Here is a 27402-nt window from a genome sequence, read left to right on the forward strand (position 1 = left end):
TAGAGGCCAAGTTCCACTTTCTTGAAAACAATTGTTCTTCCTCCGACATATATCGTCAAGTGAGATGTTTGTTTTCGTTAATTCGACAATTTTGCACTCAATTTATGATTGAGGAAATATGTTGAAAGTTGAATATGAAATATTTGGCTTCTAATTTAGTATTAGTACAACTGCCAGAAATTCTGGTTTTGTCCCATATGGTACATACTAAATTCAGTTGTAAATTGAAGTCCATACTGAAGGGTTTATGTTAAATCAGTATCAAGCGTCTGAAAATCTACTTGAACATTTATGTACAATTTCTTCCATCTTGGACAAAACAATTTAAATATTTGTAACATAGTGAAATTATAACTGCTAATACTGTACTATTTGCCTTACATTTATTTATACTAGTGACAAATATTAACAAACTAATGATATCGATCTTATCCATCTTATCATCTTTCATCATATGATGACGCAGAATATCTGCACGGAAATATCATATGTACTTCGGTAGGCTACATCATAATAATATAACTTATCCATATTGTCACGTAAACAAAACAGCAGTCTGTAAACTCAAAATATCATATTATAACTGATTTTGCACCTTCCACTATTTCAATCACATTCTAAAACAGAATAAGAGATCTAAAATAATGCAGAACTCCTTCTATGTAATGTTTATACTAATTACTTAAAAAGCAAAATAAAATAAATACACTGCAGTACTATATTGCGTAAGAATTTACTTCAAATCCTAAAAATAAAAAAATAAAACATCTCCTTGCACAATCAAATGTAAAGAAAAACAGTGTTAATCAATATTGATACTAAATGAAAAATGTTTACATTCTATTCATACGAACAGGTACTGCTTAAATCATAAAATATGTTAAATATAAATATGGTAATATTAAAATATGATATTCTCTTGAAATACCACAAGTTCTCTGGAATGAGGTATAAATATTTTCGTAAGAATGGAACTGTCAGCATAGCAATATGAACACCCATATACAAGTTCTTCTTTCTTATCCACAGTCATAAATAAATCTATTTCTATATAAAGAGTTAAAATATTATATCACTGATTTTTATACATCAGTGACGATCTAAAAACACAATAAAATACCGTATTTACCCCCGTAATAGACGCACTTTCTTTTCGATTTTTATAACAAAATACTAGGATACATCCTTTATGCGAGGAAAAAATTTGGTTAAACGAGCGTTGAGCGGATTCCGCCGATTTTGGAATAGATACCGACGCGGTTAGGTTAGGTTAGTTTAGGCTTTTATTATCCCGTGAAGATGAAGATGAAAGCGATTGAGTGTGATTTTTTGTTTTCTATGTTGGCAGTTCAAGTACGTCGGTGTCTATTCCAAAATCGGCGGAATCCGCTCAACGCTCGTTTCACCAAAAATTTTAGTGGGGGAAAAAAAAAAAAAAAAAAAAAAAAAAACACGTAGTAAAGGTGTACCAGTTCAAATGCTGAAATAATCGATAGGATACGTGACGATATATGGACCACGATTAATTTATATATCAATTGCATCGCACTTAAGATGATCGACAGTTAGCATCAGTTGTATAAACAGAACTTATACCAATGAATACAGTGACAATAAGACAAGACACTACATTGTTATTAATAACACTAGCCTTACCTCATCACTGCTATCATTTGTCACAGATTCACATTCCTCTATGTGTCTATTACGCAGGGAGTTTTTGTTTGTTTTTTTTTTAACGCGAAAAATTGGGGTGTGATCATTATACGGGAGCACCCATTACGCAGGTAAATATGGTATGTCTAAATTCTTCGTCTATATTTCAGTTAACAATACAATTAGATGAGCAAGACAGGAAAATGCGGCAGTTTTCATGTAACTTTTCATAGAAAGGAAGTAATGGCACTGAACAAATTAATAATAAATGTATAATCGTAAAATAATTCCGAACAATTTTACGACTTTGTGATGTACTACAGTGTATCAAGATCAGAGTTCTCTGCATCTCACTCTTAAAACCTTACTTCTAGGTACATGATTTCTCATTATCCCAATTCACTTATTTAGGGAGACGTATAGCTCAAAAAAAAAATAGCACATCTCTCATTAATATGTTCCAAACAAAGGCCCACCTAATTTCACTAAGTTTCAAAAAATAGCCCAACTAATTTTACTATCCAAAAAAAATGGCCCAAATAATTTTACTATCCAAAAAAATGGCCCAACTAACTTTACTAAGATCCAAAAAATAGCCCAACTAATTTTACTAAGATCCAAAAAATGGGTCAACTAATTTTACTATCCAAAAAAATAGCCCAACTAATTTTACTAAGATCCAAAAAATGGCCCAATTTTACTATCCAAAAAAATAGCCCAACTAATTTTACTAAGATCCAAAACATGGCCCAACTAATTTTACTATCCAAAAAATAGCCCAACTAATTTTACTAAGATCCAAAAAATGGCCCAACTAATTTTACTATCCAAAAAATAGCCCAACTAATTTTACTAAGATCCAAAAAATGGCCCAACTAATTTTACTATCCAAAAAATAGCCCAACTAATTTTACTAAGATCCAAAAAATGGCCCAACTAATTTTACTATCCAAAAAAATAGCCCAACTAATTTTACTAAGATCCAAAAAATGGCCAAACCAATTTTACTAAGATCCAAAAAATGGGCCAACTAATTTTACTAAGATCCAAAAAATGGGCCACATAATTCTACTAAGTTCCAAAAAATGACCCACCTAATTTTACAAAGTCCCAAGACAACACATTGCGCATGTGCAGGAAATATGACTGCCTGTATATATGCTGCTTTTGGACAGTTATGCGAAACTAGTTGCCTACAGGTGGACTCCCATCAAAACTCGGGGAATTCTTTTTCTAGAATTGTATTTCCTTCTGTCTCAATCTGCATTAAAATTAGTCAACTAAGTTTCTACAGTGTCAAGTATCAATTTTAGGTACCACATGCTAGCCAAGGATGCAAAGGTAATCTCTACCAATACATGGGTTCCAAGAATGTCATTAGTGGAACATGGTACACCCTCATATAATGCTGCTTGAATAAAAAAACATCAGGTAGCAGCAACAACTGAAAATCTTTTGAAGTGAGTTTTAGGGTAACATTATCTCCAACTCCTCCTAGCACACTTGTTCACTATAAAACGTCATTTTAATTATGTACAATATGAACATATACACACAGTAATAAAATGGGAGAAAATGTTTTTAGAAGAACTAGTAATGCCCTAATCTAATCTAATCTAATCACACTGTGCCTCAAGTTCACATTCCTTTATGGTATTTTCTTTGAATAGTGTCATTAGAAAACTGGCTTTAGTTTGAAACCTCGTTAAATCCTAAATCCTGATGGAATATTTTATTGTGCTTGATGACGAGAAAGTAACAATAAGACACTAATGGACACTACTAAGGTAAGTGTAACCCAGAATACCTTCTTCAGGACCACACAGTCCTTGTTGACTGCAAATCTGGTATCTGATGAGTAAACCTGTTAAGTTGATTTGCAATGCCAAGCACTTGGAAACTAAGTTGTTGACATTTTTCAACTAGGCCAAGCTTAACTATTTGATCTTCAGCATATGCATGAATGTCAGCAGTTAGCAGGCATCACTATCCATGAAAAGTAGTAGTAAGATGAAAATTTTTCACTTGGAAAGCTACAATCGGCATCCACAGTTATACCCCATGTTCAATTTTGGAAATTTATCCATGAGATCACCACAGAAAGAGTTTAATCCTTAACAACACTCAATAAAATAGATCTACATGAGGATTAAGTTAGCCCTGAACCTCTAACCCAACAGGCTTTTAGTGCTCATCCCTTTAACATCAAAATGGGGAACATGATTAAACCAGAAAATTTTTAAGATATTAGTTAGTTTCATAAATTTACTCATATTATTATTTATTACCACAAACTTCCTCTCCATGACATGATTTACAAATATAAATACAGAGTAGAATAAGAAAGAAATAAAAAATTAAACATAATTAATCAGTTTGTATGGCCAGAACTAGTCTATTCTCTTCAAAGTACACCTTTAAACAAAATCCCCTCCTCTTTCCTAAATGATGTTGATAAAATGTTAAGAACAATAGTAAAAGAAATAACTGGCTTACCTCATGACTGCCCAAATGACATGGTATATACATCAAGGAATCATCGGGGATTAGGACTGGTTAGAGCTGCATGGAAAGCTTACATCCAGCATTTTAATATAGCTAAAAAATTAATGCGAATACAAGATGAACATTTGCACTGATGTAGGAATTTTCGAGAGAAGAAAGAAGCACTATCTCATTTAAATATTAAGTGTGATGAAGAGACCTTGTCCAAATCTGATCGTTGGCTTTGTAAGAAAATACAGTTAAATTTCTATGAGGCATAGTGTAGATTACCTCAAAAGGGGAAAGGAGTCGAAGTTTACGGTGACTGTCCCAAAGCAAATAAGTGGGCGAATAACAGGAAAAATCTCTCGTGTTCCGAGTGGACAAATGCTCTTAAAATATCCTGCAATATATCAGGAGTTCGTTCTGTTCCTGGGAGGAGTCTGCAAACAACGCTTTGCCGCCAGCCTGGCTGTGAAGACATCAAGACCCTTGACCATGTACCAAGGTTTTGTCCAAAGGGAGAACTCCTTCGTTACACCCATCATCACCATGTGCATTCATCTATTTCTACAGCCCTACGGAAAGCTAAATGGAAGGTGTATGAAGAACTCCATTGCATTTCTACCGATGGCAGCCACCGACGAGCTGATATTATAGCGATTGACGGGAAGAGAAGAAGGCCTTATTCTGGATCCCACTGGGAGAATGGAGCAGCACATACAATAGGCAAAACAAGTGAATGACGAAAAGGAGGCAATTTATCGTCCATGCATCCCTCACTTCAGTGAGAATTATAATATAGCTATACATGCATGGGAGGTAATGGGTCTTCTTTTCGGAGCTTGGGGAAGTTGTTTTAAATATACCAATAATTATTCGAAACCTCTAGGTATACTGCAGCATGATATACAAAGTAAGTTATTTGTCTACAAATTCTTAAGGACTCTATATTTATACTAAATACTCATTTGTATTCTACATATTAATGTGATTGTATCAAAATGTTACAGTAATTTTTATAGTTGGTAATACAGAGCGTTCGCCTACGGGTGAGGCCAGGAAAGCGGCATGTACTGATACGCCACTTTGTGCACGCACTTGTTGAGACACGCTCGACAATCAAGGACATCAAGGTCGACAAGTTATCAGTTGTGAGCCAGATGTTGCAGTATTTAACACGTACAGTGCAGTTTCTTGACACAGTTGCATAAATATTCAGCGTGTGTCTAAAATTTGTTAACAATGCAAAATGCAAAATTCACGCTTGAACAGAGAGTTTTTAAGTATGATGCATATGTGAAAACAGAGTCATGTAGAGAGGTGCGTAGGCAATTTGAAATGAAATATTCGGGTGCTCCAATTCAGGGTAGAGAAACTGTTAGACGTCTTGTTAACAAATTAAGGACAACAGGGTCGATAAATGCTACAATTCCTAAGTGAAAACGAAGAGTATTGACGGGAGAAAAAATTGATAAAATCAGTGCATCATTTACACGCTCTCCTAATAAATCTCTAAGATGTGTTTCACAGGAAGTTAGTGTTTCAAAAACGTCAGTCTTTACTGCTGCTAAATTTTTAAAATTAAAACCCTACAGAGTATAGTATAGAAAGCGGAAGCTTACGGATAGACGATTCCAGCAAGTGACACCGCAGGCAGGCCGCTTTCTTGGCCCCATCCGTAGGCAAACGCTCTGTACTAGTTTTCAAATTAGTAGTTTTCATGTTAATTACATTAAATTCTTGAATCTGAATGGTCACCTCGTCTGTGAGGCAGATGTCTCCCTTTCTTTATGAGAAATTACTACTAAAATCTAATTAAAATATATTTTAAGAGTGTAAATGATTACTTAAAATTTGACATGATGTTTTAAAAACTTTTGTGACAATGATATCCATTAAAGATTTAGGTAAACCAAATTGTTTCTGATGGTATTCTCTGTCCCAGATTTATGACATCAAACAGCTGATACCTTGTAAGCTTTCAAAGAAAAGACAGCACATAGATATTAAATAAAAAATCAGAGTTCTTTATTATTGTAACTTAATCTCCTCCTTTTCTCTTGAACATGTAATAATTATTATTTTGTGGCACACAAAATACAAATTCAAAATGTTAGACAGAAATACACATATATGTTTTAATACATATGAAATATTCAATGAACCATTTACATATCTCGAACAGAAGAATGTCCTACAATTGCATGAACTCTATACAGCTGTCTATTTCGCGTTCAATAATTTCTCAAGTTACTTTAAACAGATGATAAAATGAAAGTGACCTTGAATCTGGCAGAAAAGTTGAACGAAATGTTCCGAAAAGTTGATTGCAGAATCCACCAAAATTCATAAAACAAAAATCAGTTAATACAAATAAAAATCAGCATAGGTACCTATGAAGATTATTAGTATGTGCCACCAAGGACTAACAGGACATTTCTTTAAAGAGAAATGCGAATATGATTGTCTACCAAAGTCCTGTATATTAAAGAAATCGTAACGTATGAATCTTTATAAACATTTCAACAATCCTTTCACAAATGCAAAGGACAAATTAAATGAAAGTAGCTACTGAACTCAAGAAAGAATACATCTTATTCATAACGCAACAAAGAGATATTTTCTAGATACTTTGTTGTACAATAATTAGTTTATAATGTACGTAAAATGAATACATATTACTATTTAAACATTCATAAAAACAAATTAGTTTCTTTTTCCATGACATTACCTCAAGTTTTCTCAATTTACCAAAATATAATGCTCCTGTTCCAATACTATATAGGAAGTTTACAAATTGCAAAGTCAACATTCTTGAAACAGCATTTTTGGGCGCTACTTTATGGAACTAAGTGAGCTTTCTTAAGTACTGATTACGAACAGCGCTATCTTCAATAAAGGTGCTAAAGATTAAAGTAGGGGATGCATAAGATGTCAAAGGTCGCAGAACATGAGGTCAATTATCAACTCACCTCCTTACCCATTTTAATCAAATTAAATTAAAATAAATATTGTTATAATAGTGATAGCCTTTGGTTTAATTTCTCAAAGTGCGAAATACATTACTGGTTTTAATTGTGACCACGTTCTTTTGTGTTGCACTAATTAATCTCTGACTGACTGATAAAATGATTGTAACATATCATAATGTAACCACTCATTTCATACTGAAATAAATTGTGTGTTATACGATATAGCATGGATGATCAATTTACTTCTTTCAATTCACAAATCTTATGCCATATTTTAATTCTTGTAATAATAGACAGTGTAACATGAAAAAATAATTTTCAAAATAACTGTACTCTTAACTCTCATAATTTTACAATTAAGTAATTAGTTATTACACACCAAAGTTAATCATTACTGATGAACAATGTTTCAAATCACATTGCTTGCCGAACTTCTTTAACTTTGTGCCCACACAAAAATCAAGCATTGGAGAAGATTCTTAGCATGGCTCTAAAGAAGAAAAGAGCACCAAGTGTAGCATTTATTACTATCAGCAAGATGATAGCTAAATATAAAGCTTCCCAAAAGTGTGACAAAGAAAAGTTCTATAAACACGGACGAAATTAAGTTTTGAGAAGTATTTGATGGTTAAACCAGCGAATAGGGATTATAAAGAATGGACACTTCGCGTCGGTACCTTTGATGTAGCCGGACTGATTTCAATGACCTTCAAGTCGGCTAGAGCGTGAGATTCTGCTTTCTCCCTAGAGTTGGCGCTGACATCACACCAGCTAGCAGTCGACACAGTGGAAATATAACACATAATTAATACATCTAGGTACATTATGTACTCAAAATAAATTGGATCCATAAAATAATAAATCCGTCTTAACTGTAATGTCTAGAATATAGAGTTCCTTTATAATGAGAGTTGAGACGTTGACCCCAACAACAATTAAAATATGTAATGATTTGATAGCACTGAAAATGGAAAAACAAAACTCTTACGAGAAGTAAAACCATATACCTATATTATATTATATACAAATATTAAACGAATTTGATACATAATTTTATAATGTATTACAGTGAAACCTCTCCTTACGGACACCCCCAAGATACGGACACTCCTCATATACGGGCGGATTTTTATGTCCCAACTGCAATAATATAGAAATAATGATGAATTTAACTCTCGTTTACGGACACTCTCAGACACGGACACGGACAGCTGTTTCACAGTCCTAAAGCTTGCTTTACCTCCTGACTACGGACAGAACTTGGATTTCAAGACATAATGTGTTACAAAATTGGAAAATTTAGTTTTGAGAACTGTATAGAAATTCTTTAACACTACCACTAGCTACCACTAGCCTAGCCGGCTAACCCTTGTTAGCTGGAAGCGGGTGGATAAACAAAATCAAAAAATTTAACCTGTCTGATGGGTCCAAGGTTTCCGCAATTGTGAAATTGTATTCAACACTTGACTGGGTTAGTAGGATTATTCTCTTCACTTCAATCAGTTGTTCTGTTTCGAGAGACATTGCACCTGAATGTAAAGGTTAAGTTGAAAACTGTAAATTACAGTACTGCATAACTGTAGACCTAGAATAAAAATGCCTTGCACAGTATTGTATTTTCCTTTTTCGGTCTTATCTACTGTAGTTCAAAGTTGCAAAGAATTCACTGTAGTACAGTAGATTGTATTAGAATTAAACTACAGTAATATATTTCATTTAAAGCGTGAAGGGATACATAAAGCATATTATAAATTTACTGTTAGATTGGGGAGCCTCCCTCCCAATTAAGGACACCTCCGAGATGCGGACAGATTGTTACGTCCCTTCGATATCCGTAAATGAGAGGTTTCATTGTATATTATTTTATAACATAATTTATTATATCTGAAATATAAAAAAGTATTATTACAACTAGTTCGTCACTGAGAAATAAGGAAAAGCTGTTAACTTGAATTTATTTGAAGCGAAGTGTTACTGGATTATGCAATAAGGTAGGCAATGTTTGGATCCCGTGTCTCAACTCTATACTCAATTATTATCTTAGTATATGCTCGATTACACTAACCTCTAGCGCTTGAAAGTGGAACTAAACGCCGGAGCACAGAGAAACAAAACACAAGAAAATTCGCTCAGTGTCCATTCTTTATAATCCCTATTCGCTGGTTAAACTGTACTTAATGATTCAGTTAATACAGAAATAGAGAAAAATATAAATCATCAATATAAACAAAATTTAATTTGTTACGGTACCAGAAAAATCGCAAAAATTAATGGAAAGTTTAATTCGTATATGTTAGCAAAAATTTGTGAATGAACAAGATAGAAAAATAATGTGTGAGTTTGTACACGTCAAGATTTGTTAAAATTACGAAAACCTTGACATTAAGTATCATTCTGTTTACTAAAAACAGCTGAAGGTGTTAAGATACTATTTCACTAAAATATCTTCCACTATTTGCCAATCCCTCTTGCGGCCTTGTTTTGAAGCTTCCCATTTTTTTCCTCGCCATGTCTTCCAATACTGATACAATTTCCTGACACAAAGGAACTTTCAAGTCTGAAATCTATTATTGAATATTCCTGCTTTGAGATGGTACCAGAGAAAGTAATCACAAACAGAGAGGCCAAGAGAATAATCAGGCCTATGCCATGCTTTGTAACTATCTTAAGGCCTGTAACACACTTGCAGAGTTTTCGCCAGCGAGAAATGTGTTGCGAGAAAATTAAAAAATTGATAACATGGATTCAAATGGACATCCACACACTGGAAGAGATTCTCGCTCAAGGCAAAAACCTCGCATGAGTTTCTCGCTGCAATCGCTAGCTCAGCGAATTTTCTTGACACATTTATCAAAGATGTTTGACATTTATACTCTTTATGACGATTGAATGTAGAAAAAGACATCACAGGTGGCAATGAATTGTATTGCTTTTATTTGAAAATGAGGAAAGATGGCTGATAATTGCAGTCAGAAACTTATCGAACTTGTATGATGTCACCCGTAGGCCTATTTATATGATACACGGGATGAAAACTATAAAAACACGAAACTTTAAGAAGAAATCTGGAGATTATCTGAAAATAAATAGGCTATATTTTATTTTGATGAGATTTAATAGTATTAATTAAACATTTGAAATAATGTATCTATATATCTTAACAGTTTACATAATTTTAATCACAACATAGCAAAGAATCCTCAATCATATCATGAATGGCAAAAAACTGTGGTCCATTGAACCTGAAATAACGCCTAACGTATCATCATTCAAATCGAAACCAGTGTCCAAAACTCGCCCTTATTTTCGTAAGATACAATTTTCAGATATTTCTGGCTTTAATTTTAGGCCTACTTTTTCTTTTCATTAACAAAATATGTTCATGTAACTCCATTTCCTCATCATCTGAATACTCAGATTCAACATAGCGTTCGTACGTAATTTGTAAAGTACGACAATATACTTACAGGTTATATATTTAAGTATGACAATATACGTAAATACATAACCTAAAATATTTCCCCCAACGAGTCATTACTATAATCAGAAAACTGCTTTCTGCATGAAGGCAGTGCATAGATGATCATAGTGAGGTGTGATCTGTGATACCGAGAACTCGCCAAGTGTGTGGAGGAAGGCTCTTCGCCTCTTTCTCGCAACACATTTCTCGCTGGCGAAAACTCTGCAAGTGTGTTACGGGCCTAAGATGTAGTTCGAGAAATTTTCCAGAATATATTATTTCACAGAGTGGTAATAATCTTGCCCTTCAGATTTCACTCAACTATCTGCTTGTGATTAATTTCTCTGGGAATACCTCAAAGCAAGCCTGCAAGAATGTGTGCGGACACATTTAAATGAAATCATTTGCAAAAAAAAAAAATACAGAAGGTTAAAAAGACACTTTATGCCCTCTGATTGTGTAATAATAGACTTTCACAATACTTTTAAAATTCCGTATGCTACACTGCTTTAAAACTGACAAATTCTTCTGCTGCACCCTCTGCATTTAACACGGTAACTAGCTCACTCAAGAAAATAGATGTTGTGCTGTTAAATTATATTATCTCCCACATACAACTGTACTTTTTAATCGATTTCTTGCTTATAAAATGTGTATATATGATACACAATTAAAAAATAACTCAATTTTAAACAGAGAAATAAATATAGAATTCTCAGTTATATTACTTCTAAGAACTGTTTAATCAGGTTAAACATGGAAATTAAATGACGTGACAGAATTCACACTTTAGAGATAAGACTGAATGAAGAAACTACCAATGTAGGTATTACTTGAAAAATTAACTGCCGCAAAGGAACTTTCAAACAAATTAGTAACTAATATACATAAAATTCCTTGCATAAAACTAATAAACATAACGTTATATTACAGATAAAAAAAAATAGTAACTTTCAGAATATGTTTCATGAGATCACAAAACCATATTGTAATAATATTTACAATGTACATATTTTACTACCAATTTCAAACTACTGATAGAATATAGTTGACAAGAGTAGATGTTTCCTTAACATCGACATAAGACATTCATATTATTCTCATGAATAAATAATACCAGCCTCAAAGAAATTAATAAAATATAATAATAAAATTAATGACTTTAAAATAAACTTCTAAGGCTAACTTTCATACTTTGTGATGACATTCAGTGCCATTTTATCCTTTCTACAAAAAGATATTCAGTTGATATTTTTCATATTTATCTTCTTAGATTGATCAACATTCCTGGAATAAACAATCACAAATTATACCTTTTACTATATAACTAACTTGATTTATGGTTGGAAATGTGGCTAAGACCAACATATTTTGGGCGGATGGGTGTTACAATAGGCTCCTGAATGCCATTACTTTGTGAAGCAAGTCCAGTTCCAGGCTCCCAACCCAGTCCACGGGTCAGCTGGGGACCAACATTACTTTCAGGAATTGATGGTGCTGAGCTGCCAACATCTGCAGAAAACAATAATGAAAACTGGATCCTTAATTAGAAATTTTATACATATAAAAAAAAAAAATACTGGAAGGTATTATTTTTAAAAAGAACATTTTCATACGAAAAACAAGTGTTCAGGAAGTCAGCATTCAAAAAGAAACAGGCATCATGCAATTTTTTCTTAATGTATTACTTTCATGGGTGTGTCTGAAGGAACAAAGAACAATACATTCACTGTCTCTTCTGTTTAGAATCATGCATACTTCTACTCCGAATTATCTGTTATCGCGCTTTCAATTTCTTACAACTCTTCGAAACTGACATCAAGCACTTCTTTCTATCCCTCATCACAACGTATTTATACTCATCCTCCTATACTGTAGAAATACCTCGTCTCTGGAATTCGCTACCTAATGATGTCAGGGACTGCCGGACTTTATCACAATTCAAAATTAAATTGGAAAATTTTGTCTTAGTTAATGTTTTTAGGTATTGCTAGAAGTATTGATTTGTGTTTTTTTTTTTTCTTTTTTAATCTAGATTAAAATTGCAAGATTCTTGTTTATGTTAGTTAATTAGTTAGGATACAATTAATAAATCATTTAAAGTTTGTGTGACTGCAACCTGTGTATATTTTTGTGTGGCTTTACTTTGTTTATTTCTATTATTGTATTTGTATTCCTGGTGTTGTGGAAGAGAAGGCCTGATGGCCTTAACTACACCAGAATAAATAAATAAATAAATAAATAAATATTATTACACAGATATGAAGTATTATACAAATTTTTCTCTGAAGATGTATCATTCAATTTAACACAGTTTCATGTACATGAAGTGTAAAGATTTTTTTTTTTTGCTAAAAATAATGCAATTTACTTCAAGTTCTATGGCAAAAGTAGCAGAATTTGACAGCACCAACCTCTTTCACTTCTTAGTTTAAGTACATAAACTTACAGAGTTCACAGACAACATGTTTGTAGAAACTAAACTGTCATTTTTTTAATCATTTTCAGATCAGATATGAATACGAGGGTGGGCTGGAAAGTTTCTGTCTCATGGGAAGGGAACATGGCATTGGGCTAAAAATGTTTGTGTTCAACATAGTCTTCCTGCACTTGAATACAACTTTCTCAGCTGTAACACAATATAAAAAAATTAGTATTCTTGGACGTCCAGCTATGCAGATACAGCATATATGACTTTATCATCATTGAGGAAATGCTCGGGTGTGTCTTCATGGCAGAAAACATAGTGCCAAGTCAGGTGAATATGGAGGATGTTGGAGAAGTTCAAAGCCACAGTCATGAAGTTGCTGCAGTGTCAGGTGAGCAGTGTGGCATGGTGCATTGTCTTGAAGGAACAGAACACTTTTTTACAATTTGCCAGGGCATTAAAACTGGATCTTTTGTCGCAAGTCTGTTCTGTGGGCAGAAAATCAATGAGAAGAATCCCTTGTGAGTTCCAGGAAATAGACGCCATGACTTCCCGTGCAGAAAGTTGGCACTGAAACTTCTTTGAAGGAAGAAGTCCTTTGTGCTTCCACTGTTTTTACTGCTGTTTTCTTTCCGGGTCTAAGTGATGACACCACATTTCATCCTGGGTCACAAGCCTGCTCAGAAAATCCTCCCAGTCTGCTTCAAGTATTGAAAATTTTCCTGAGACAGAACCAATCTTTTGCATTTTTGACCCACCATCAAGTTTCTAGGAACCCAATGTGTAGCCGCTTTGAAAATGTCTAGGTGCTCATGAATGAAGACATGCATATGTTTTCAGATGTGTTGCAATGGTTTGCTCTGATACTCATGACTGTGACTTCGAACTTAACATCTGTTGTATTCATCCAACTTGGCACCTTCAGATTGCAACGGTGAGCCTCTGTTTACTTTGAATATTTGGTATAAATAATAAGTAAACAATACTTAAACAATTAAGTTTTACCCTGGCGTCGAAAGTATGATAGGGTCAACTGTATCTTTGGTGAGGTGGTACAAAAGAAAACAATCCACATAAATAATCAACTATCTGCTTACATTTATTAATTAACACTTCTGGAAATTGGAAATGAACAAAAAGTCTGCAGTAGAAATACAGTCATCGATAACTCCACCAATGCATCGAAACTGGCTTGCCACTAAAGGTCACTGAACTGGCATTCACCATTACACACACTAGTAACTCCATCTGTACCCACAGACTGTAAGTATAAGTAATTTGCTAGACAAGTCCAAACTTGTCGGATGTGGCAGAAAGCACTAATACAGAACCAAACACAACCAATGTAATACACACTTGACGAATGCCAGCTTATTCGTGAATTATCTAATACTCTGTGTGAAATTAAATATACTTCTACTAATTACAAGAAACTTACAATTACTGACTTATGAAAACCTGTTACGATTGCTGGTAGGCCAGTCTCGAAACCAAAACAACAATGGTCTCTCTTCAACTCTCATGCCTCCGTAATCACACAGCATACCACACCACATGCCCTGGGCCACGTTTCTGCCTGCGTCAAGACACAATCCCCGTTTGAGCCCTGACTACAGCAGTTCATGTCCCTGCCCGGATCGGGTTATCCGTGATCCCATCACAGACAGTCGCTAAGCAAACCTGCCTAGCTCTCCACGGCTGTCACACAACCTTACTCTTCAAGTGTCTCCCCCACACTGCCCGTGTCAAGCGTCTCCCTCAGGAAAACCGACGCTAATTAATAATTCATGTAATCAGAGCCAATGAAATTCTAAAGTCCATGTCACGTGATGAATTAAAATTCGCTCCTTATACGTGGGAAATAAGAGACCAAGAATGGCGGAAAAAAAACAAGCTATCTATAAAAAGGAAGAAAGAGACCTAAAATGTCGGAAATGGAAGCCATCTATGAGAAGTAAGGGTAACTAAGAACAAGAAATATGACAAGAATAAAGAGGAAAAAAGAAAAGGAAAGAAAGAAACACAATGTGCCGAAACTAAAATGGCACAAGATTGCCATGTGTTTCCTGTCATGTAGACACACCTAGTGGACAAGCATTTCCCCAGTGACAATGAAGTCACGAATGGTGTATCTGCATGGCTGGACATCCAGGAACACTCATTCTTACAACAGGGTTACAGACATTAGAACACTTCAGGGAAAAGTGTATTCAAGTGCAGGGATACTATGTTGAACACACATAAAATTTCAACCTGATAACATGTCCGCTTCCTTATCAGACCAGAAACTTTCCAGCCCACTCTCGTACATAGAGAAGGCGGCAGATTAGTGCCTTTTCACTCCTTCAACAATGGCTAGGGAGCAACCTTCTTGGACCTTTCGTACAGCTTAATTTCAGCTTGTGAGGCAAAGTCAGTGCTTTCTTACTCCCCTGGCTGCAGCATACTTTTATTCCTGGCCAGAGAATGAGCATCCCCCAAAATCGTTTTTAGTATGCTGCAGAGAACGTAGAAAAATGAAAATAAAATACTTCACACACCTTCAACTTAAAGCAGTTGTTGAAATGCTGTCCTTCCTGGTAAAGACATAACTGACAATGATGAGGAAAATTGTATAATGCTTTCTGGAGCTCTATTTGTGATGTGGACTAGTCTCATCTCAGTTCCTAATCCTTGCACAGTGTGCTATTATTACAGTACACTTTTTCATTTAAGTTTTGTCATACTTAAAATTAACATACGCTAGAGGTGGAACTTAAACTGAGAGGATTCGATCCGAATCCAGTGTGGCTTAGTGGATAAAGCATCAGTATGTAGAGCTGAAAACCCGGGTTCAAATCCCGGTGCCGGAGAGAATTTTTCTCCGTTCCACTACTCTTTCATCATACGATGACGCAGAATATCTGCATGGAAATATCATATGTACTTCAGTACATTAAAATAATATATATGATATGCGTAAATCACTTCGTGATTTAAGATGGCGCTTCTTCCGTCGGATCCAGTCACTCATAACGATTGCACCTCCGCACGTGTGTGGACATTAGTCCTACGTTCATAGACGTAGTGCAGAGGGGGACCACCAGAGGGAACCCTAGAGGTGGAACTTAAACTGAGAGGATTCGATCCAACACCGGGATGGGAATCCGGTGTGGCTTAGTGGATAAAGCATCAGCACGTAGAGCTGAAAACCCGGGTTCAAATCCTGGTGCCGGAGAGAATTTTTCTCCGTTCCACTACTCTTTCAACATACATTCAGGTCAGGAAGACGAGATGAGCATAGTCACTGGCTGATTACTTTGCCATCGAACACTTCACAAAGAGTGTCTATTGAGTAATGTGTGTGTGAGGATGCACTACATTGCTGAAAATATGCATAGTGTGTTTCTCCAGTGATAATGGTCCGAACGAAATACTGTGCCAATGACTCGATCAGCAGTAACCACACATCGTGCAATGGCATTTCATGTGCATCATGAGAGTTTTGTACACCACTGCTTAAATGAAAGTTTTAATCTCACATTATATTCTCAAGGCTTTGCTGGGTCAAGGCTGTCTTAGCACGAGATTTATTTTTATTTAACACTGAATCAATCAATCTATTATCAGGCAGTACATTTCACTTGACAATAATGTCAGAGGAAAAACAATTCTTTGTATACATCTGAAGTCTGACTAGTGTAACATGTAGCTAATTGGCGATGTATGCAATGGAAGGGGAAAAGAACTGGCCACCCTACCCCATGATGTTCTGGCCTAGTTGCCTCATAAGTGGTGTCTTGTTGGTATCACTTGTGAGGTTCAGACCTGTCTTTGGACCATTGACTAAACAACATACAACACTCAGAATACATCTCTCAAACTTGTGAATATACTCGTCATATGGTTTCTTCTTTAAAAGATGCATTTAAACGAAAAAATGAGTTGTTTGGCACAATATTCAACTGGGAGTATTTCAATGATACGAAGTGTACAAGCTGAAAACTCAGTGTAAACTGAGAAGCCATCCCATTTTCCATCAGAAATGAAAGTGCACATTTTATCTCTTCACTAGCTTTAAGGAAGGGTCTATGACTCGGAATTAAGCTGTAAGAAAAGCCCAAGAACATTCACCCCGTATATATGCTGAAACGATGCAATAGTCAGGCGGACAGAAAGGCATCTAGTTTGCCTCTCACTGTACCATAAGATACAATAAAGCTCTAACTGAAAGGTCAGTCAGGTACTAAAATAAATGGAAATATGTAAATGAATGTGTAAAGTTACAGTCTGTAATAATTACAACTTATTTAACATTTCAAGCAGAAAAATAATGTATTGCAAAAAGACAGAATGTGGAATATATGAGTGGAATGTCGATTATTAAGTACAGAAAGACATCTTACCAGAGAACACTTTTTCACTGAGTACAAAGACAAATTTTCGTTTCCCTTTTCTCTTGCTAGATGATGCTACTATATCACTGCAACTGCATAACTACATTATTTCCAGTGCTTAAAAAAAAAAATGTTATGTTTTATTTAACGACACTCGCAACTGCAGAGGTTATATCAGCGTCGCCGGATGTGCCGGAATTTTGTCCCGCAGGAGTTCTTTTACATGCCAGTAAATCTACTGACATGAGCTTGTCGCATTTAAGCGCACTTAAATGCCATCGACCTGGCCCAGGGTCGAACCCGCAACCTTGGGCATCGAAGGCCAGCACTATACCAACTTGCCAACCAGGTTCCAGTGCTTATTCTTCCAGATGTCGAGCTTGTATTAGTTTCAAACCTTTCGTTTTATTTGGTGAAGTTTAATTACACAAATTAAAATAGTTGCTTGTAACAAAAATTATTTCTTCACATTTTGATACATAGAAACAAATCACTTGAGTTTAAATAAATTTCTGGCACTTGTTAATTTGTCATTCGTAATTACAGAGTCATTTTCGTAAATGCCACAATCAATATTGAAATCATTGGTAAATTTTTCTCCGTACATAAATCTAAAACAACTGAAAGGTTTAATGCAAATGACAGAAATGAAAATGCCAAGTATGGTGAAGTAAAAAATTGTATACTGATTAACCACAAAGAAATAAAACAGAACCTTCCCAGCTCAAAAAAATTGTGTCATGTATTCACGAAAAACGTATAACAAAACAATATGCAACCTGTTTTTAAATACTTTACCAACCTGAAGGTGAGTGAGATGGCATGTTAGGAACAGATGTTCCAGTACCAGGAGGCATTTTGCGCCTTCTCTTGAAATCACCAAAATGATGCAGTCGAGCTTGCAGCCTTGTAAGACGAACCTGCTCCACACGCACAGCTTGCATTGTATTCCTGTGGTCGAAGAGAAGAAAATCCAATGGTGAAAACATATAAAGATAACCAATGATTAGTTATTAAAGTAATCAAATTTCGTAGGAACAATCACTACAATTCTTAGGTTTCAACTGATTTTTTGTGAATACACGAGCGCAGTTTTCTAGTTCATACTCTCTCATTGTACGAGGTGCATCCAGAAAGTAAGTTTCCCTATTTTTTTTTTAAAAAAAAGAACACACACTTTCAGGAAAACATTTATTGGCAACAGGTACAGCAATGTTTCAGCTATTTTTCAACATAGCAACCATCAGAATTGAAACATTTGTCGTATCGTGGGATCAACTTTTGTATCCCTCTGTCGTAGAACTCTGCCGCCTGTGAATGGAACCAGCGTGTGACAGACGTCTTCAGCTCTTCGTTGTTGCCAAAACGTTCACCGGAGGACAGGAATTTCTTGAGGTGCAAGAAAACGTGAAAATCGCTGGGAGCAAGATCAGGACTGTAGGGTGGATGATCAAACAACTCCCAACCAAATTCCGTCAAGACAGCTGCTGTGCGCCGAGCCATATGTGGACGAGCATTGTCATGGAGGAGCACAACACCTGCAGTAACCATTCCATGCCTCTTGTTTTGAATGCCACGTTGAAATTTTCGCAGTGTTTCACAGTAACGGTCAGCGTTCACTGTTTCACCTCTTGGAAGGAAGTCAATGAGCAGAATGCCCTTCCTGTCCCAGAACACTGTGCACATCACTTTCCGTACCGACAGCGTCTGTTTGAATTTCGTCCTGACCGGAGATCCACTATGCCACCAATGCATTGACTGCTGCTTGGTTTCCGGGGTGAAGTGCGAAATCCAAGTCTCATCGCCCGTGACGATCCTGTCGAGGAACTCGTCGCCGTCATCGTGATGCCGTTGCAGAAATGTCAGTGCTGCTCCTAAATGTTGCATTTTGTGTTCGAGTGTCAGGTTTTTCGGCACCCACCTGGCACACACTTTTTTGAACAGCAGGTGCTTAGTGACAATCTCATGCAACAAGGATCGCGATATCTGCGGAAAATGGCTGCTCAGCTCCGTAATGGTGAAGCGACGGTTCTCCATGATGCACTGCCACACCAGCTCAACACGATCATCATTGATGAGGGACGGTCGCCCCTGCGCTCTTCATCATGGACACTTTGACGACCTTCGGAAAACTGCCTACACCAGCGACGCACCATCTGCTTACTCATGATGTTCGGCCCATAGACCTGACAGAGCTGCCGATGAATTTCAATTGGTACAATGCTTTGTGCATTAAAGAACTTTATCACCAACCGAACCTCGCAGGCGGTGGGAGAAGGAATAAGAGCTTCCATTTTGGACCACTGCTGCCATGCTAATGGCACCAGGCGGGACCTGTCCAGCTGGCATATGATTGATACATCATAGATCTGTTACGCATGCACAATTGACACGGCTAATTACGTTTACTTTCAAGGGGAAAAAATCGGGAAACTTACTTTCTGGATGCGCCTCGTATTACTGTTATTCTTCTTCCTCCTTCCCTTACTTAACAATTCCTGCAGATATGGTCAAGAGCTTTCTGGAATTCTGATGCTATAATTTCATTTCATTTCGATTATAGGGAATACCTACATCACGAATTTATTACAACCAATGCTGAAATAGTATATGATTAACCACGTAGCTGCATTTTTAAATTAAAAAGGTAGTAAATTCTGCCCCAAACTCTCTCATTGTAGGATACACATTACTTCTCTCCTAAAGGAAATTATTATATGAACTTTTATCACTAGAAACAGCTATAAATGATATCAGAAATTGAAAATGGTTAAATAATTTTTTATACAGGAAAATTAAAGGAATATTATTTTTTTGTTTATATAATAAGAAACTAAGTTCTTATAAACTGATCAATAACCTTTAAACATTACATACTGTGCTGCTATGACTTACGTAAGTAAATATATATTTATATGGACAAATAACTTTATAGATTGGATATTGATTTGCAGACTGGCAAAATTACTCAAAACAATATATATGGGGAAGTACCAAAGATCAAAGATGGCTGGCACTTCAATGCTATCAACCTTGAACCTAAAGTACTATTACTAAATAAATGTTTATGGCTTAAAAAAAGTGATCTGATGAAAGCAGTAACTTCACATACAATTTGCTGCACATTCACTGTCAAATGATTTTTCTCGTGACACAAACAATTTTGCAGTTCTAATAATTGTTGTTGTTTAGTCAACGTCCAAAGACAGGTCTGAACCTCACAAGTGATACCAACATGAGGCAATTAAGCTAGGAGATAATGAGGTAGGATGATCAGTTCCTTTCCCCCTGATGAATTTATTTTATTGTTTTGTATACATTCTGCTTAGTTTTATTATTTCTAACAGTATACTGCTTCCTCTTTTGTATTTTTCCCAATTGGCTTCCTTGAAATTCCATTTGGTCTTTCTCTTTCCATTTGCGCTTTTTAGTCGTTTCCTTAAATCTGTTCTAGTTATAGTAGCATGATGCCCAATGCCAATGTCTTCAATTACTCTCCTTGCAGGTTTGTTTCCTATGTCTGTTGATAGAATTGCAAATCTGGATTGCTCACCTGGCCATTGTTGTTGTTGTTTTCTAATGCCAGGCGTTTGACAATAAAGTCATTTGACCTCTTGCACTCCAATATTTTTCAAAGATATTATCATGGTCAGCCACTGAAGCACAGATTTTGAGATGTTCCGAATCCATTTCTTGGTTTGAGTTGCACAATAGGCAGTTAGGGGACTGATATATTCCAATTCTATGCAGGTGTTTGGTCAAACAATCATGGCCTGTTGCCAATTTAAATGCAGCTACACACGATTTTCGTGGTAAATCGGGAATTAACTGTGGATTATGATGCAGTGAGTTCCATTTTTTCCCTTGTGATTGTGTTATAAAATTTTGTTTGTTGAAGTCTAAGTATGTAGATTTAATAAATCTTTTCACAGAGTAATACGTAGATTTAGTAACAGGTCTGTAAGTAGCAGTGCTGCCCTTCTCTGCTAAAGCATCCGCATTCTCGTTTCCCAGGATTCCACAATGGGATGGTATCCATTGGAATACAATTCTTTTATTGAGTGATATTAATTGAGAGAGCATTTTAGTTATTTCTGCTGTTTGAAATGAAGGTAATGATAATATTATTATAATAATAATTATAATTATTATTATTTTGGTTGATATGTAAAATATTTCATTTGAGGCTAGTCTTGTAACGTAAATAAATAATACTAGTATTCCCCCTAAGAAGATTAAAAATAGGATATATGGAAATCAAAATCTTTGTGATAATAGACCTCTTAGAGATGATTGATAGAATAGCTGCTTTGGAGTCTGACAATATAACTGCATTCTTAAATTTATTGATGTGGCATAGAAGATTCCTGAGAAATTCACTTATTGCAATGATTTCACCATCAAAACTTGTTGTTCCATATCCAAGTGATCTATAAAGTGAGAAGAGACAGCACGTAACACCTGCACCGGCACCTTGTTCTCTGGAGATCAAGGATCCGTCTGGCTTCATTTAGCCAGTTTTGTGGAGGGTACCTAATATTAATTGTCTCTAAAGACAATTGTTTCATTATTTCAGTGTTTACTTCTGATTTCAGTATTTCTTCTATTAAATTTAGATTATATTCTATATTTAATAGAGTTAAAGGGTTTGGTTTAATTTGTAAGTTTTCTTTTAAATTCAGGATATTGATTTTCTGTTTTAATTCTTGAACCATGGATATGAAACTTCTTTGAGTTTTCAATCTACAGAGAGGACTGTATGAATGCCAATTGTTTCCTGGTAATCTGATAAGTTTTTCATATGGAATCAGTGCTTTTTCTTCTATTGTCATTTTGATGCTGTTAATATTAGTGAGGAATCTCATAGAATCTATTGGAGTTGTTTTGATTCCAACCTGGCCATTGTAGTGCATAAAGATTTTTGGTTCATCCCTTTATTATGGGAATCTACAATTCAATGGTTTCTCCTACACTATTTCCAATATTGAAACCCCAGCTTGATGAGTGACCATTTAAATCCACAATCAGAACTAAGATGTCACTCGCTATCTGCTGGTGTTTCTTTAGAATGTATATGTTGTAGTTTCCAAATTTACAATATGTCTCTTGTTCAGCATCAATGTTGGCTTCAGATATGATGAATACGGTATATCTGCATCTTCTTTAGATGGCTAATCCTCAATCATAGTCTTCTTGTTTTGTGACATACTGTCCGCATTTCAAAATAGCACCGAGAAGGCATATTACATTAGCATGGCAGAATTTTGAATTTTGTCTCTATGTCTGTAAGATCCGGAAGTCCACAAACTATATCATCTGCAAATAGTGCTGTTTTCATGTTTGATTCCTCTAATAGGGAGGGTAAGTCATTTATATAAATATTGAATAAAGTTGTGCTAAGGACAGCACCCTGCGGTAGACCTCGATATGTTTGTCTGTAACTAGAAAGTGAGTTATTGAATTGTGGCAATGAATCTTTGACTAAGGAATTCTGATATCCATCTGAACATATTGCTGGAGATACCTAATTTCTGGAGTTTTAGTAATAATTTATTTCTCCAAACAGAGTCATATGCTAACTGAAAGTCAATAAATATTGCCAAGGTATCTTCTTTCTTGTTAAAACTGTAATAAGCAGAATTATTTTTCCTCAAGTGATATGAAACAATATTTGAAACTTACCTAGTTTTAGTGAGAACAGGGCAGGTTCGACGATTTGGATCGCTTGACATTTGGAGAGAATACAGATTGGCTAAGTGGCACAATTGGTCTCTTTCCTGCTTTTGCATTGGATGGAGTCTATCAAACAAAAACAAAAATATATATAAACACAATTATAGAAAAAATTAAATCTGTAAAATACAGATTAAAAACACTAAACTTCTGAAGTTACATGTACACGAAATTATTTATATTACTTTTGTGACGCCTATATTATCAAATTTAGCTCCTGCATGACATTCTTGTCATGCCTTTCAACGATATGTAGGAAGTTTTACTTTTAAACTTAATAAAAAAGTAAATAGACAAACAAAATCTTAAATTGACGCAAAGTTGACAAGGATTACTGCAACAAATGATCTGACTCCAGCACTCAAACCTAACAGACTTCTGAAAAGTTTTGACACACCCAAGAAGTACGTGTCTAAGATTAAAGAGACAAGCAAAGTCAAATTGGGCGGAAAAGTGAAACTATTAAACAGAAAGAACACACAACACTTGGCAGACTCGAATGGGTTATGAGAAATTGGATGTTGCTGGCAGAAAGGTACAAGAAGCACGGGTACATCCAAAGTAAGGAAGGAGTGGGGAGAAAAGATATCAAACTTTCTCAAAAGGCGAAAAGTGGAAGTTCCCAAAGGACAGGCACTGGCAAGGATTGGCAGACCTATGAAGACATGCCAAGTGTGATGAGTTACAACAGTGACTGAAGTCAAATTTTAGTCACACAGTATTTGGAACAGAATGTGCTGTCGTCAATTATTACCTCAGCTCTGACTGACCAGGATCCTGGAGAAAGCGAGAAAGTTTCTCATTTGCAGATGTAACAATACTAAATCCTGGTCTTTCACCACGCACTCTCCTTCTACCAGCTCGTATCTCTCGTCCACTCTAAGTAGGCAAGTAAAATCATTAAATTGCTGTTACCCTACTGTACAATATCAATAGACAATGATTATATTACTCACAGTATATTTTTATACTGTTGCTATTTTTAATTCTGAAACTGGCCAGATATAATCACAAACTCAGAACTATGGAAGATAACAAATCAGAAAGAAATCACAATAGAAATCAAAAGACGAAAGTGGAATTGGATAGGGCACACAATCAGGAAAGAAGATGGAGCAGTAGAAAGAATGGCTTTGGATTGGAACCCTCAGGGTAGTAGAACAAGAGGAAGGCCAAAAAATATATGGAAGAGAACAGTTTTGGAGGAAATTGCTAGGGAGGGGAAAACATGGAGCGAAGTGAAGAAGTTGGCTACAAATAGGGTCCGATGGAGGCACTTTGTGAATGCCCTATGCTCCTCATGAGGAGATACAGGAGTTTGATTGATTGATTGATTCTGAAACACAGTACCTTTATACTAATTGCTATTTTTAATTCTGAAATATTATAACACCTATACGCTCACCAAGTTTTGATTACCAATTGGAGCTCACATTACTAAAGTAGCCACGTTCAATTAGTAGGCTAGCGGTGTCAAAGAGGACGGAAGCTTTGTAGTTTCAATAATTTTAATTATGTCGCTGTCCATTGTCGTTGTCAAGTCTTTTGAAGGCCGCTCCAATACTCCATGCAGAGTTGCAAATTTTAGCAGACTTTAAAGCCTAATTTTATGCCAATGTTGCCAGACTGTTAAAACTTCAACTTAATTTTCTAATTAACCGTGCATTTAATCACGAAACGTAATATAGGTTTTCTATTCATTTAAGAGTACCCTGTCGTCCATTTCAATCTACAGGGTTATATCATTTCCATTCTGTATAACCTGGAAGAAAAAGTTGCAGTCATATCTGAATTTTATATTAATCAAATCGCTTTTTGCATAAATAAACCCCATTGTTACATAAACTGTTTTTATGCTCGACCATGCCGAAATGTAGTAATTATACACATGGTAGTAGCCCTTTAATGCACCTCATTAAAGTACACCTATTCATTATAGTTCAGTTGTTCAGCCAATGAGAAATCACCTTTGTACCATTATAAAACCGCAAGTATCGATTATTCTCGGATATGCAATCGAAAGACAATTAGCGAAACGTCACGGAGGCTGGAAATCCAATACTGTCGCAGAAGGTTATGTTCTGTTACTATAATAATTAGCGTTAATTGTAAATAATATTCAAATAAATTCAATTTGTCATCTCGTTTTTGAATTCTAAATCAATTTCCAGGTTATATCAATATTAATGTTCATGTTATTTTCTCGATTATATCAAGGTCAATGACATTCGTCCCTCGGAAAAAATCAATACTTTCGCACATCTCACAATTTAGAAGGCCAGTTCCGCTCTTCACTTAGATAACCATAACATGAATACTTATGAATAATTTCAAGTTAGAGATATGGTCGAGCATAAAAAGTCGTATGAAACTTGCCTATAATGGTAATTAAGACGCTCGTATGAAAATTATGAAACTCGCTTGTGCTCATTTCATAAACAAACACACTCGCATCTTAATTACTACCATTATAGGCTCGTTGCACAATGTACTATTATATAAACCTTATAACAAAGTTTCACTGACTTCAAAAGCATTATGACTTTTGAATAACCTCGTACACCTTCCATAACTCACCAATCCCTCCCTGAGCCATTGCATGTTAACACGGTAAGCCTGCTTTGACATCTCTTCAGACAGAGGGTCTAAACTTCCTGTGAGAATTGCATGAAAAGTAGAATCACTGTCTTCGTCCACATCTGTCACTATGTCACCACCGACTTGAGAAGGTCCTGATGTCTGCTCGTCTTCTTCCTCCCACCAGCCTCTACCACACACGGACCCTGCATCTCCACCCCACCAATCACTTTGTTCATCATCTCCTGCAATATGAGTAGAGACAGTGCAGTAAGAAAGCTGAAAACATAAAATTTATGTAATTGTAAAATTAACCCCTTACCGCATGGGACAGTCTTGGACACGCTGGTTTAATATTCAAATAACTTAAGTAGTTCTTTCTTTCTCAACTGTTGTCACATATGGTCAAATCCAATTCTTGACATTGTGCCATATCTGTTCCAGTATGCAGTTTGAAATATTATACGCTTATATTATAAATTATGTGAATATAAAACTGGTATGTGCCATATCTGTCCCAGAATGCGGTAAGGGGTTAATGTTAAACTCGAAGTATTCAAACAAACCAACATAAGGTCCAAAGATTTTATATAATTCAGAAGAGGATCTTAAGAATAATTTTTAATCTTAAATCTAGGTGTTCTGTGAAACAATATTTTAAACGATTTAATATTTTTTCTGTCACAAACACATTTATGTATAAAGCAGCTGTTTTGTAAGAAAAATATTGATTTATGTAAAACAGAACAAGGACATGTATGAGTACTCATCAAGACATACAAATAATACATAAATGAAAAGTATACTAAACATCAAAATATTCAGAATCTCCAATGTACACTGTCAGTCAAATAGCCACTAATCTTCCAATTTATAATATGAACACTAATAATTTAAACCCATTTAAGACTGAAGTCAAGTAATTTTTACAGTGTAAGTACTCTTACGTGAATATGTTAGGAGAAAATACACAAACGATTAGGGAAAACACGGAAATTTTACTTGAAGCAAGTAGAGCGATCGGTTTGGAAGTAAATCCCGAAAAGACAAAGTATATGATTATGTCTCGTGACCAGAATATTGTACGAAATGGAAATATAAAAATTGGAGATTTATCCTTCGAAGAGGTGGAAAAATTCAAATATCTTGGAGCAACAGTAACAAATATAAATGACACTCGGGAGGAAATTAAACGCAGAATAAATATGGGAAATGCGTGTTATTATTCGGTTGAGAAGCTCTTATCATCCAGTCTGCTGTCCAAAAATCTGAAAGTTAGAATTTATAAAACAGTTATATTACCGGTTCTTCTGTATGGTTGTGAAACTTGGACTCTCACTCTGAGAGAGGAACATAGGTTCAGGGTGTTTGAGAATAAGGTGCTAAGGAAAATATTTGGGGCTAAGCGGGATGAAGTTACAGGAGAATGGAGAAAGTTACACAACACAGAACTGCACGCATTGTATTCTTCACCTGACATAATTAGGAACATTAAATCCAGACGTTTGAGATGGGCAGGGCATGTAGCACGTATGGGCGAATCCAGAAATGCATATAGAGTGTTAGTTGGGAGACCGGAGGGAAAAAGACCTTTAGGGAGGCCGAGACGTAGATGGGAGGATAATATTAAAATGGATTTGAGGGAGGTGGGGTATGATGATAGAGACTGGATTGATCTTGCACAGGATAGGGACCGCTGGCGGGCTTATGTGA

General features: G+C 35.6%; 1 protein-coding gene across 3 annotated transcripts in view; it reads right to left on the reverse strand.

Annotated features, from left to right (window-relative positions):
* Positions 1 to 11127: 11127 nt before the first annotated feature.
* LOC138697521 (G patch domain-containing protein 2) overlaps positions 11128 to 27402 on the reverse strand; it is a 43038-nt gene continuing 26763 nt past the window's right edge. Inside the window, exons 8-12 of one of the 3 annotated variants that reach the window (XM_069822828.1) lie at positions 25690 to 25934; positions 23867 to 23991; positions 23062 to 23178; positions 18182 to 18330; positions 11128 to 12087 (exon numbers count right to left, since the gene is read on the reverse strand). In XM_069822828.1, the coding sequence (XP_069678929.1) occupies positions 11903 to 12087; positions 18182 to 18330; positions 23062 to 23178; positions 23867 to 23991; positions 25690 to 25934 (821 nt within the window). In that variant the 3' untranslated portion in view covers positions 11128 to 11902. The remainder of the gene's footprint in view (positions 12088 to 18181; positions 18331 to 23061; positions 23179 to 23866; positions 23992 to 25689; positions 25935 to 27402) is intronic. The other 2 variants (XM_069822830.1, XM_069822829.1) reach the window with 2 other exon arrangements.

The sequence above is a fragment of the Periplaneta americana genome, chromosome 4 (assembly GCF_040183065.1).
Source record: "Periplaneta americana isolate PAMFEO1 chromosome 4, P.americana_PAMFEO1_priV1, whole genome shotgun sequence".
Classification (NCBI taxonomy): Eukaryota; Metazoa; Arthropoda; class Insecta; order Blattodea; family Blattidae; genus Periplaneta; species Periplaneta americana.